The following is an 11,863-nucleotide window of genomic DNA, read 5'->3' as shown; positions in this document are numbered from 1 at the left end:
CATCCTGAATATCCTGTCACTCCGGAAGCAGCGTTAGGTCCTTACAGGACTAGGTGCAATTTATAAACTTCTTGTCCTAAGAGATCAAAAAAAAAAGTTATATGAGACAATAAAACAACACATTTTCTGTGGTTATACCACAAACATTTCATGCCATCAAAGGGAAACAGCATCTTGAGCAAGTTCGTATTAATTAAAAGCTTGTAATTTAATTAAATCCATTTCTAATTATAAATTGTTAGACTATTACAAAAATTAAATTATAACTATTACTAATACAAACAGGGAGGGCACTGAGAATACAAAACTATAAATAAATACAATAAGCTACAATATAAACTACGGTACATGAGCAATGCATGGTAAATTATGACACGCGTTTGAAACTAACACGCATCAGTGAACACATAGAGACTAATGTTACATATGATATCACATGTTACAAAACACACAATTCGGAGCACTATGTTCGGGTTTAAGACTTCTGGAAAACGTTAATTTCCTTGATGTAGATTGAAGAGTTAGACAACGCCACTAATATCGGAGGAAGGTTGGGTGACTCGAACACTATGGTGTTCTCACTGTCCCCCCTGTTGTTGTAGGCTCGCCTTTGGGAAAAACTAGAAGTGGATTGCGTCGCCATGTTGTTTTTTAAAATGTTGCAGAAGTTAGTCATGCCACCTGTGACACAAAACAATGTGTAAGTCTGATGAATTCGGCAGTAAGTATTGATACACCGTTACTCTAAATAAAATAAGCAATGAAGTTTGCTGCACATTTGCAGCAGCATGCTTCGTTTATATAATTTTCCTAAAAGCTCTTAAACTTTAATACTGAGAAATTTAATCGTTTATTTAATGATTCTTAATAGTGTAAGAACTAAAAAGTTCTTAAATATTTTATAAAGTTAGTCTTCAAGGAATTATCTTGACCTTAAGGTAAGCGAACCCGTTAAAAACCAAAAAATATTATTATTATTTAAATTACATTTAGTTTTTAAAACAGTTATACTTAAAATATATACATGATCTCCTTGAACCTGTGTAGGTCCCTAACTAGTAGATCCTACAATTATATTTACTCAATTATTGTTGTTAGTTAAGTAATAATCTAAAGTACTCCATCCTCGAGGTTTTGCAAATCTCTAGACCTTTCAACCACTGAGTAACTCTTGAATTTTCTCACCTCCTCCCATAAAACCAGCCTCTTGACCTTCATTATCTGCGTTCCGTAAGGGTTCTAAGCTACCAAAACTAGCTTAGTATCCAGTTTCTCAACACAGTCCTTTCAGCACATGTCTAAGATTTCTTAAAGGGCACTTCTCGCTGATTTACACCTTCCAGTTGAATCTACCACTGGGCATAGAAAAAACCAATATGTCACTTAAATCTAGGCAACCTTATGGATGTCAAGGAGTGGCACATCACTAAACGCAAATGTCGAGATTCTGTGGTGCAAGGGTAATTCGATAGGTCTAGTCTGCGGCGGAAGATGTCTGTTGGAGTTGATGGGCTTCGTTCCCTAAGTATCAGAGGTTCTTGTTACTCTCAAAAAGGGTGTGCCACCCCCTGCCTGCTATGACTAGAGAGGCTGGATCAGAGCTGGTCTCCCCTTCTTCCAGGGACACATGACTTTGAGATTAGTGCTGATTCTTCCTCATGGATCTCGATAGGAGGCGATCTTTATACCCTAACCTTACCCATCCTGCATATCCTGTCACTCCGGAAGCAACACTAAGGCTTTTTATACTACTAAATACATACAATCTATAAGCTTCTTGTCCTAATAGAAAAAAGGTTCCTTCGAGATCCAAGGTTTTCTGAAATTTGATTCCTTGTCTTTAGTGTCCAATCGATAAACTTCCAAAGCCCTACCACTCTTTTGACTTTCCCACGGCTTTTAACGATTTATGTTTACCCGTTATCTGAATTACTTAGGATCTACGCACTCAGCATGAATCTGCAGTTTCTAGGTTCTCCTCAAATTGGATCTGGTTGAATCTTAACCGGCCTTCACCATAATGGTCTAATCAAAAATATCCGCTTCTATACTATACTCTTAAAAAATTGCAGGCCTAGTTGGTCTCCTCGTAGATTTAAACAAATGTAATAAGCATATAGACATATATATATACAACTATCAGATAAATTATAATATTGTATTACAAAATCGTCTTTAAACTTTCTGTTTTCTTACCGGCTCGTTGAATAAGACGAATGAGGTCACCAACAATGTTTGATTGGGGTTCACTTACATCGGACTCCGCAGGGTACTCGTCTCTGTGTGGCACGGGTGTCCTAGGAGCTGCAAGGGGGGTTGGCGCACGGGTTGGTTTTGGCACTGGTGAACATAGAGTAGAGTTCTGTTATTCTGTCATGCATTAGGACGTGGGGATGTTTAAAATTTGAACAGCTGAACCTATAACGTGGTGACTGAGGTATTTCATGATGCTGCTACAAAAACCAAACTGTGTTAAATTTGTGACGAAACCATTCACGACTCATAAATTAGAAAAAAGACAAATTCAGGATTTCAAGAAATTTCGTCGTTCCGCACTAATAACTGAATTGGTTAAAAAAACCTTTCTCTCAAGTTTTAACTTCATACGTCGCATATTTACAATTTCAATCATCGATACGTATCAAAAGTCAAATGTATATTTAACGTTAGATATACCTACTTTAGTATGATAAATATTTATAGAATACATAAAACTGCAGTTTATTAAGATTTAGGAAACTTTTTTGTGATTAGTCAGCAATATTTGTATAATATATGTTTCATTTGTTATTGTAATTAATTCCTTATTGTGTACATATCCATTTTATTTTTTAATGACAGTAATTTTATTTTGTTACTGAACACATAAACTTTTCCCCACAGTAAAATTACTGAGCCCGCTAAAATCACATATTAGCCATGAATATACGTTCGGATTAGAGAACCGTGTTTTTCCTACTATCGTTCAAATTTTTTTCATTTATTATGCGTTTTATTTATCTGATAAAATTATTTTTCAAAAAAATGTTCAATGAGATAAACTGATTGTTTTAAATGTTGGAGCATCTTTTTTTTAACTAATTTAAATTTCTTAAATACATTTTTTATATATGAATAGTTACACTAACGCTATTTTTATTAGTATAATCAGATGCTGCATAAAAAATATTAGTGGAGTGAATATATACAATTTTTTATTATGGGTGCATGTGTTGTTAAAAATTAAAATCCATGTGTGTTTGTGATGAAATTCCCTTTATTGTTTACCAAGCTGAGGCTTTCCAAGCTTACAAGGTTTCTTCACAGGTCGATTGTCAGATTTAGGTACAACGGGTGGAGTGGGAGTCACGCGTGATGGTGTGTCTTCCACGGAATTCTGGTATCCATCGTCAGGAAATACCCTAGAACAATATGAGTTCGAAATTTATCGTTACAGTCTTCCCAGAAAATACGTTTTGATTTTCATGGCCTGGGTGGAAAAATAATTTGTTCCGGATTGTTCAAAGCATTTGACCAGACCGATTCGTATTGTCAAAAATGCCCTAGTTTGAAACATAGGCTAATCTTAAACATAGCCTAATAATCCATAGTACTCATAGAGCTACGTTTTAAATCTTATGAAGTTAATTCTGTCTTTCTAAAATAGTTCGGTTAATCCGTTCAGCTCTTAAAACTCTGAAAAATGTATTCTAATTGAATTTCAGTTTTTTCTAGACTAATGAGAGCTACACTGTACCGTGCGTGAAAATTTGATCCTTAAAATCCATGGGTTTTCTCTGTTGCTCTTTATTCCACCGAAACATGTCTCTAAAACTGACATTTTTGATAAAACACCCGAAATCCTTTTCATTACTCTGATTTCTCCCAAGAGCTAAAATACCCAAAAGTGAAATTTTAGTTCAAAATTGAAGAAGACTTTTTTTAATGACTTCTGTAGAGTTTACCCACCTGTACATTTTTTATGTATAACAATAATTTCATACACAGATCTAAACAATAAATGAATGAAAATGTTTAAAACTAGCCATTAATGTATTTATGATATGTGTTGTAAAGACTGGTAAGACTTGTAAGATTGCTGTTCAGAGTTTGGTAAATTTGTGTGTAGTTTTGAAAATAAATTTAAAAATTTGTTACGCGGGTAAATATTGGTAGGTGCAATACTATTTTGGCGGGTTTAAGTGTTCGAAAAGAACGACCACAAAATTCATCCTAATGGTTTATAAAAGTGGTAAATACAAATTCTCTTGTTTTGATCTAATCCCAACACTTTACGTGATAGGTTCAGCTTCACATAAATGCTTAAGTACATTTGATTGGCATAGACAAGCAAGAACTTCTTACGAGACTACAAAATCAGTAAGCGAGGCTTGTTAGTCATCGCACAAAAACCAAGGCAAAAAGTAAACATTACTCCAAGTACATAACAACTACAAAAATCGTGCAAAATTAAAAATCTAAAATAGTATACATTGTTAATGTGGGTTGGTAGAAAATGTTAGTTTAGCAAGTAAACCTACCCAAAGCTCTTGTTACCGTCACAATATGTATTTACATAACTTCTTAAATCTAATATATTTTTTTTAAAAGCATTCTTTTTTACATGCTAGGTAGTATATTTTGCACTCACTACACCGCTAGAAATTTTTGGAAATTCATGATTAAAACATCATTTTATGTGTCTACAATTTGACACTTTTTATACAACATAATATATTTTTATTCCAATATTTCAATGTTATTTTTAACAAATTTAGAGAACTATACATAAAGATAACCATTGTATATCACAAAGGCACGAAACTACGATTTTTCGATTACAATGAATTAGCTTTCCATTAGTAATGTTTTAAATGTGTACAACGGGTAATAATCGTAAATTATCACTACAGCCTTAAAATTGTTTAACTTTTTAAAAACACTATTATTTATTTAGTAAAATTCATCATTTATTTTTTTATTTTATAAACACTTCGTAAATTAATAATGTTTTTATACATGCGGAATGTCATTGGAATTTTTCATTTTATGTATTTTTCTGTTACAGGTTTATTTTGGATTTTTCCAATAATTAAAAAATTACAGCTTTTCATAGAGTTTTTACAGACGCGATTTATTTCTTTTTTTAAGCAACAAACAACAACAATAAAAAACATTGCTGTTAGAACATTTTCACGTTTTGACCATAATACAATATTAAATACATAGGCTATTGCCAATATTGTTGTTATATTTATTTATATTTATATGGCTTAAACGAAAGAATTCAAAACTTTGTAAATAAGAACTTATTATATATTTGTATAACAGAATCCATCCTGACGTGGTTAGTTTATTTATTTATTATTAACAATAAGTATTGTCTCTAATAACAATGTTAAATTATGAGTTACGCTTATTAATTAAAATAAGGTGTAAGTAAAAAAGATATTAACGTTGAGATTATTTTAATCGCGATTATTGTTTTATGACTCATATATCGTTGACACAATAATCGTTGTAATGCATCGTATGTTGAATTGATGTATTTGATGTGGTATATGTGATGTTTACATTCACGTACGGTAACATTAAAAATTATTATTATAGAGTTATATTTTGGAAGATATCGAAATGATATACAACATTGTTATAGGAATTCAATTAAACAACATGCAAATTATTAGTATTAGTTTATTAAAAAAAACTATACCATGTTTGACAAAGTAGTATTGAAATTCTAAATTTATACTTTTTACACAATACACAAGTATAAAAGAAACCTCCAAACCTTGTAACCTTAAGCCTTTATTTCTAAGTATAAACATGACCTATAATAAATTAGACAAATACTTACATCATGTCGGTAGAATAAAGCGCATCTCTAGCAGTTCTTATTAGAGGGAACTTTGTGTCTTGACATTTACCGTCGAAATCGTCGTAGTCAATAGTCCAGAACATGACGCCCGAGAGGCCCTCCTTGTTTGCATAAGCAACCTAAACAAAGGAACCGCACTTTTGTTACATTTTATCATCACTGCATTGATTAATCATGTATCATTCTATGCTCCCAAATCTTAAACCTTTTCATGTACAAATATCAAACTAAAACTACTAGAACAGTAATGAACTAAGAAATAGAGAAAATTCGCACAAACTAACAAAATAAATTCCAGAGGCTCATAACGCAGCTGCCTGAAAGAGATAGATAGTATATATTTATTCCCATAGATATATTTTACGAGGAAAAGATGCATTTCCAAGCCTGGCTGACCAGATAGATGCAAGTCCTTTTGTTATCTTCATAGCGATAAGACTTTCCACTGATAACGCCGGACACCAGGTATTGACAGTGTTGTTTACAATGAAGAATAAAGTATCAAATTGTTTTGGCGTAGCCGTACACAAAGCGTTTAAGATTTGTGGATATACAACAGAATTTAGTTCGTAAATCAAAATTCGATAGGCAATTAGTTCACTTTGTAATAAATATTTATTGGGTTGTTCATTTTTTAAACCACTTCTTTTTACCAAACAAGAAAGCTACGTTTTAACTTTTCAAAGTACTGTTAATGTTCCTAATATCAAAACCCAATTAGATTAGTGATTAAATAGTGAGCATAAAAGCAATACCCGGTCTATGTATATATATATATATATATATATATATATATATATATATATATATATATATATATATGATTTTCTATCTCACCAATTATCAGTACTTCATCATAATTATTACAACTATACATTCATTGCGTTGTCTATGACCTTGAAATCTCTATGAAATATAAGTACATTTTGTACTTATTTTAAGATTTACTAATCTTTATGTTCAAAACAATAGTTTAATTATAAATACAAAGTGTGAAATTCTACTGTGTTGGTCTTATTGATCTTTTGTTGGTTCAGCTTCCACCAATCACAATAAAGCTATGATCTTTTTACTCTCATGTATAGATGGATATGTATGTATTATTGGTAGTTTAAACACCTGTTGACTTAAGATAGTCCTCCTCAGCATGACGAAATATTTTCAGAATTTAATTGTGTGAGCAATGTTTCGACATAGTGTGAATCAGAAAACTTAAATTTCGGCCAAACATTTCGTTAAGATAAAAAATCAATAAGTCTGAGTGAAAGTAACAACCAATAGCAATTACTGATCTTCATTTACTACATTAAAAACTTGTTTTAATATAGTTTTATATATAACAAGTACAACAATTTGGCTCTTCAGCTTATTAAGGAATGGAAAAGACATTTCTGCGATAAAACTAAACGATATCTGTTTTTATACTTAAAATCTAAAGAGCCTTTATCTTGTAATTTAACCCACAAACAATTTACTTAAGTTTGCGGGTATACATAAAAGAGTCTATCCTAAGGAGAATCCAAATAAGTTAACTCACCTACGGCAAAAAACTTTGTGAAATCTGAGGTCCTTAAAATTTGGACGCTAAACAACAACTAAAGCTATAAACAAATTGAATTTACTGTTTTCGTTACCAGATTGAAATAAGTAGTCTTAAACCCCGTGGCGCACGCTTATTATATTTTTATATAAATGTGTATACACATGCTGAAATAAAGAATGTAAAGCACCTTACCTTATTACGTATCATATCAAGGTCATCGTAACACACCCACTGGTCGCCCTTGTAAGCATACGGCCCTGCAGAGCCGGGCTTCGTCTGCATCACTGTCCAGCCTTCGTTCTTCACAAAATTGCATATCTGAAATTTTTCAAATATTAAATTAAAATTTAAAACGATTTTTTTTGAACAGCAGTGTCATTGTTATGTAAGAAAGTTATAGTCATCCTCGACATATAGAGCCTTAAAAGAAACGATACAAGATCTATAAAATTAGTAATTTTTAACGAGTTTCAATTTATCGAATTCATCACAAAAGCAGTCGATAAATACATATAGTGGTTTGCCTTCGAGACTAAATGAAGTAAATATTTCTTTTCACACACTACATATGTGTAAATGTTTCCCCTTTTCGATTTCATTACTAATATAAAGTTTTAATTATGGCGGGAAGCTTTTTCATTAGAATATACTTTACAGGTACTAGAATATCCATGCCAAATTTTCAAGACGTTCATTTTAATTTAATTTTATATAAATTTTGAAATGTTTGAAAATTCCACTGTTTCAGGTAACTATTTGCAGCAAAACACATTGCAAAACACGATTTAGTAAAGAATAGCACGTCACTTAATCACGGTTTTATGGTTTGAACTGGAAAATTCGCCATCTGATGCGATAGATCAGGTATCTTAAAAGCCCCCCCCCCCATGAACTTTTGTATGAATAGAGATGGAGTGATTACTTTGGGATATGTTTATATGACCAACTGAAAATTGTTTAATGTACGAAAATTATTTACTCCACTACCCCCCTCCCCTTATGTTACTCTATAAAATTTGGTGCCCTACTAAAATTTAAATTGATTTTTTTCAAATCCTCTCAGTTTAATAACTTAAAGTTATTGTAAGGCAGATGAGACATTCACTCACTACTTATTTCGTGAACCTTTGTCACCAAATCATAAAAGAAATTATTACAAGAGTGTAAACACATCAACAACCATGATTATCATATACGGTTAGTATGTGGGATACATTCAATCCACTTTGACACAGTAACTGGACTTAATGTGTTTCACATATTAACTTTTAACCAGTAAGATATGATATGGCAAAACCAGCTATTTGTATCCCCAGGACTTCCTAATGGGCTTCGGTCAAAAAAATAAAACCTAATAAATGTTGCTTCCACGTCATGTGCTAGGAGTTCCTCTCTGAAAATTTAAACTTGTCCCCAAAATACTCCATTTGGGGGGAGGGTAATGAAACATTTTCATACATCAAGCACTCCTCAGTTGGTTATATAAACAACCCCAAAGTAAATCACTCCATCTCCGTCCATAAGAAAGTTAATAAGGGAAGGGACTTTTATATACCTGAAGTTTCCACAGGAACAATGTTCCTTTGACATGTAAAGTTTATGGTACCATTTCCTTAAATATTTAAATTCGATTTATCAAAGTTTTTCTGTCGATATATAGAGGTACAAATAGCATGAAAGGGAAAATTCATTCATACGGGTCATTCGAAGAATCCGAATTAGTGAAGTTCGGTATATCGAGGTGCAACTTTGTGATATTGACCACCAACATTGGTGAGTATAATGACACAAATTTTTGAATGCTCAAAGTTCATGGTTTGTAACACGGTATTAGTTGTCCTAGTATTGATATTATTTGAACTTACCTCGAAATAAGCAAAGAACCCTTTCTCGCCAGTGCCAGGTCCCTTGTCTCCAGGACCGTCAGCGTAAGAGCCCAGGGCCGTATCTTCGGTGTTCTCTAGCTTGTAAGTACGTCCGTAGACCGGTATCCCCAACACCAGCTTAGCCGGATCAGCGAGTTCTTTGAAGTAGTTTATCGTGTAGTTCTGCAACATTTCACGTCAAACCGTAAAACATTTTTAAACAATGATTGAGATATAAACTTATTTAAATTACATTAAAGCACTCTAGAAGCTCTTTTCTTATTGGAATTGTTAATTAAATTTAAAACAAACGCTGCAATAATATCTTTTCATTTCTACTAGGCCTTACGTGTTCAAAGAACACATCACCAGATCTACATAACTGAATAAAAGTGGTTACAGTAATAATATAAACATGTTGTACCTAAATAAAAACTTTAAAAATAAAGTTGATATTTAATTAGATAAAATAAAGTAATGGTGAATTTGAAAAGGCCCAGATTCATTATTTACTAGATCGTTTTGGTTTTACTCTATAAACATTTTTTTCATATGCATCAAGGATTTTTTTATTTTGGATTTCTTTTAACAATTTTACATTTGAAAAAGAGTTCCCAGTTTGAAGTGCATGTTTTGCCATGGCCGATCTTTCTTCTTGTTGGTATTTTAAACCCGTTCTATGTTCCTTATCTCGCTTTTTTTAACTTTATCTTATTTTTGCCAATGGATTTTAAATCATAGTTGTTATAATTAGTTTTATAAATTCCAGATTTTTCTTCTTCATTTAGTTTATTTTTGGATTTCCTAATATATTCTTCAGTTTAATTTTGGAATTCGATATTTGCTTGTTTTTTTTAACTTTTAGTAATATTTGCATTTAAATTGTTGTAACACAAATATCCATTTTTCAGATCCTTTACATTTCATTTAATAGAGTGTTGGTTTTCTGTATATTTGAAATTCAAAATGGCCAGTCATTTTTATCACAAAACTAAAAAGTTTATTATTTGAGTGTTTGTTTTCAAATTAATAACATTAAAATTTAATGAAAAATTAAAAAGTTACATAATTTGTTAATCGTTTGTTAATATCTGACTTTTATTACGCATTTTTGCACTTTTAACATCAATGATCTTCATGAGTTTATAATTTCTTTTTAGCCAGTAGGTAATTTGTTACAATATGGATTAAACCATCTATTTCGAATTTTTACTTTTTTACCACATTTTCTAGTACCTTTAAACGCTGTATTGCAATTATTCATTTATATTTATTGCATAATAAACTATTACTTTTTATATGTATGAAAACGTAATATGGTTACATGTTAGATATAACATTAAAGTTTCTACATAAGTATCAGTAGAAAAAAAGAAGTGCAAAAAAGAAGTTGTAAATTTCTCTTTCACTATCATAAAATGTGTAAAATTGATTACCCTTATATGCATTTTAAAAATTGTTTCCTAGGGGTTTGCTTCTAAGGCTACACCTAAAGAAGGAAAGGAAGCATACACTGTTTTCAGAATATAATTGTTCTTTTAATATGAACCATATAAAATGTACTCAATTCCATTATGTTAATCACATGGAAGAGAATTTTCGGAACAAAAAGTTTCCTTTTTTTAATTTGTCCTAAATAAACAAAGTACGGGTTCACCAGGATACACTGAAGTTCTATTAAAATTTTCAAGTCTATAGCTTAATCGTTGTTTGGTTATAGACTTCCCCTTTATAGAAAAAGGAATGTGGACGGGCAAAGAGACAGTCTTGTAGCTCAATCTGTATTCAAGATATCCTGTGGGAAGTTAACTTCACTTAAGATTAGCCGAAATCCATGGAAGGGTACGCGCCATTATCAAAACTCGATATTGACTTCAAAGAAATGAAACTTCGTGCTCTTCAAGGATATAGGTCTAATCATGCTTAAGATTTCCCTCGTTAGAAATGTAGCCGCATTTAATGTCTGTACTTCATTTTTTCTCAATATGTATTGAAGAAGACAAACAGACAGGCAGATAGAAAAGCAGACAGAAGAAGAATTTTGTCAGCCTCCTTAATGATAGCATAATATGCAACATTTTGAAATCTACGGTTCCATCCGTTCTCGAGATGTCCTCGGAAATGTTAGACTTTTTTACGCTCAGCCAGACCCAATAGAGGGACATGCACCATTATCGAATTTTATGTTGTTTCTATAGAAACCTCGTGCAAGTTTTCAAGCATATCCGTGAATTAGTTGTTGAGCTATCGTGCTGACAGACAGACATACAGACAGAAGAGAATGTTCGCCAACCCACTGAATAGGCTTCGCTAACGCTCAGCCAACATGCCACTATCTTATCCTTAAGCAACGTTCAGTAAGAATGTAATATTCTTACAATGTTAAATCTGGCATCACCTTCGTAGCCTTGGTTCTCTCCCGTTGGAGATGTAACGTTTTTGTCTGATCTCTAAAATTAACAATCAACAAAATTACATAAAATAATAAACCAATATAATGTTAAAATTAAATAATTATTGAAATTGAAATTCAGCGATGTAATATCTACTTATATATAGAGAAACAATTTCCTATGCTATTGAAAGCGGTTCATACTT

At 31.9% G+C, this 11,863-nt stretch overlaps 1 protein-coding gene across 7 annotated transcripts in view; it reads right to left on the bottom strand.

Moving 5' to 3' along the window:
• Nucleotides 1–207: 207 nt before the first annotated feature.
• The window catches only part of LOC124363107 (chitinase-3-like protein 1), a 30,430-nt gene continuing 18,774 nt past the window's right edge, over nucleotides 208–11,863 (bottom strand). The window contains exons 7-13 of one of the 7 annotated variants that reach the window (XM_046818230.1): nucleotides 11,644–11,715; nucleotides 9,266–9,448; nucleotides 7,593–7,718; nucleotides 5,837–5,976; nucleotides 3,268–3,401; nucleotides 2,197–2,340; nucleotides 208–681 (exon numbers count right to left, since the gene is read on the bottom strand). In XM_046818230.1, the coding sequence (XP_046674186.1) occupies nucleotides 476–681; nucleotides 2,197–2,340; nucleotides 3,268–3,401; nucleotides 5,837–5,976; nucleotides 7,593–7,718; nucleotides 9,266–9,448; nucleotides 11,644–11,715 (1,005 nt within the window). In that variant the 3' untranslated portion in view covers nucleotides 208–475. The remainder of the gene's footprint in view (nucleotides 682–2,196; nucleotides 2,341–3,267; nucleotides 3,402–5,836; nucleotides 5,977–7,592; nucleotides 7,719–9,265; nucleotides 9,449–11,643; nucleotides 11,716–11,863) is intronic. The other 6 variants (XM_046818231.1, XM_046818233.1, XM_046818234.1 and 3 more) reach the window with 6 other exon arrangements.

This window comes from Homalodisca vitripennis, chromosome 5 (assembly GCF_021130785.1).
Source record: "Homalodisca vitripennis isolate AUS2020 chromosome 5, UT_GWSS_2.1, whole genome shotgun sequence".
NCBI lineage: Eukaryota > Metazoa > Arthropoda > Insecta > Hemiptera > Cicadellidae > Homalodisca > Homalodisca vitripennis.
The sequence above is the reverse complement of the archived record's forward strand: the minus strand, read 5'-3'. Positions and strand labels throughout refer to the sequence as shown.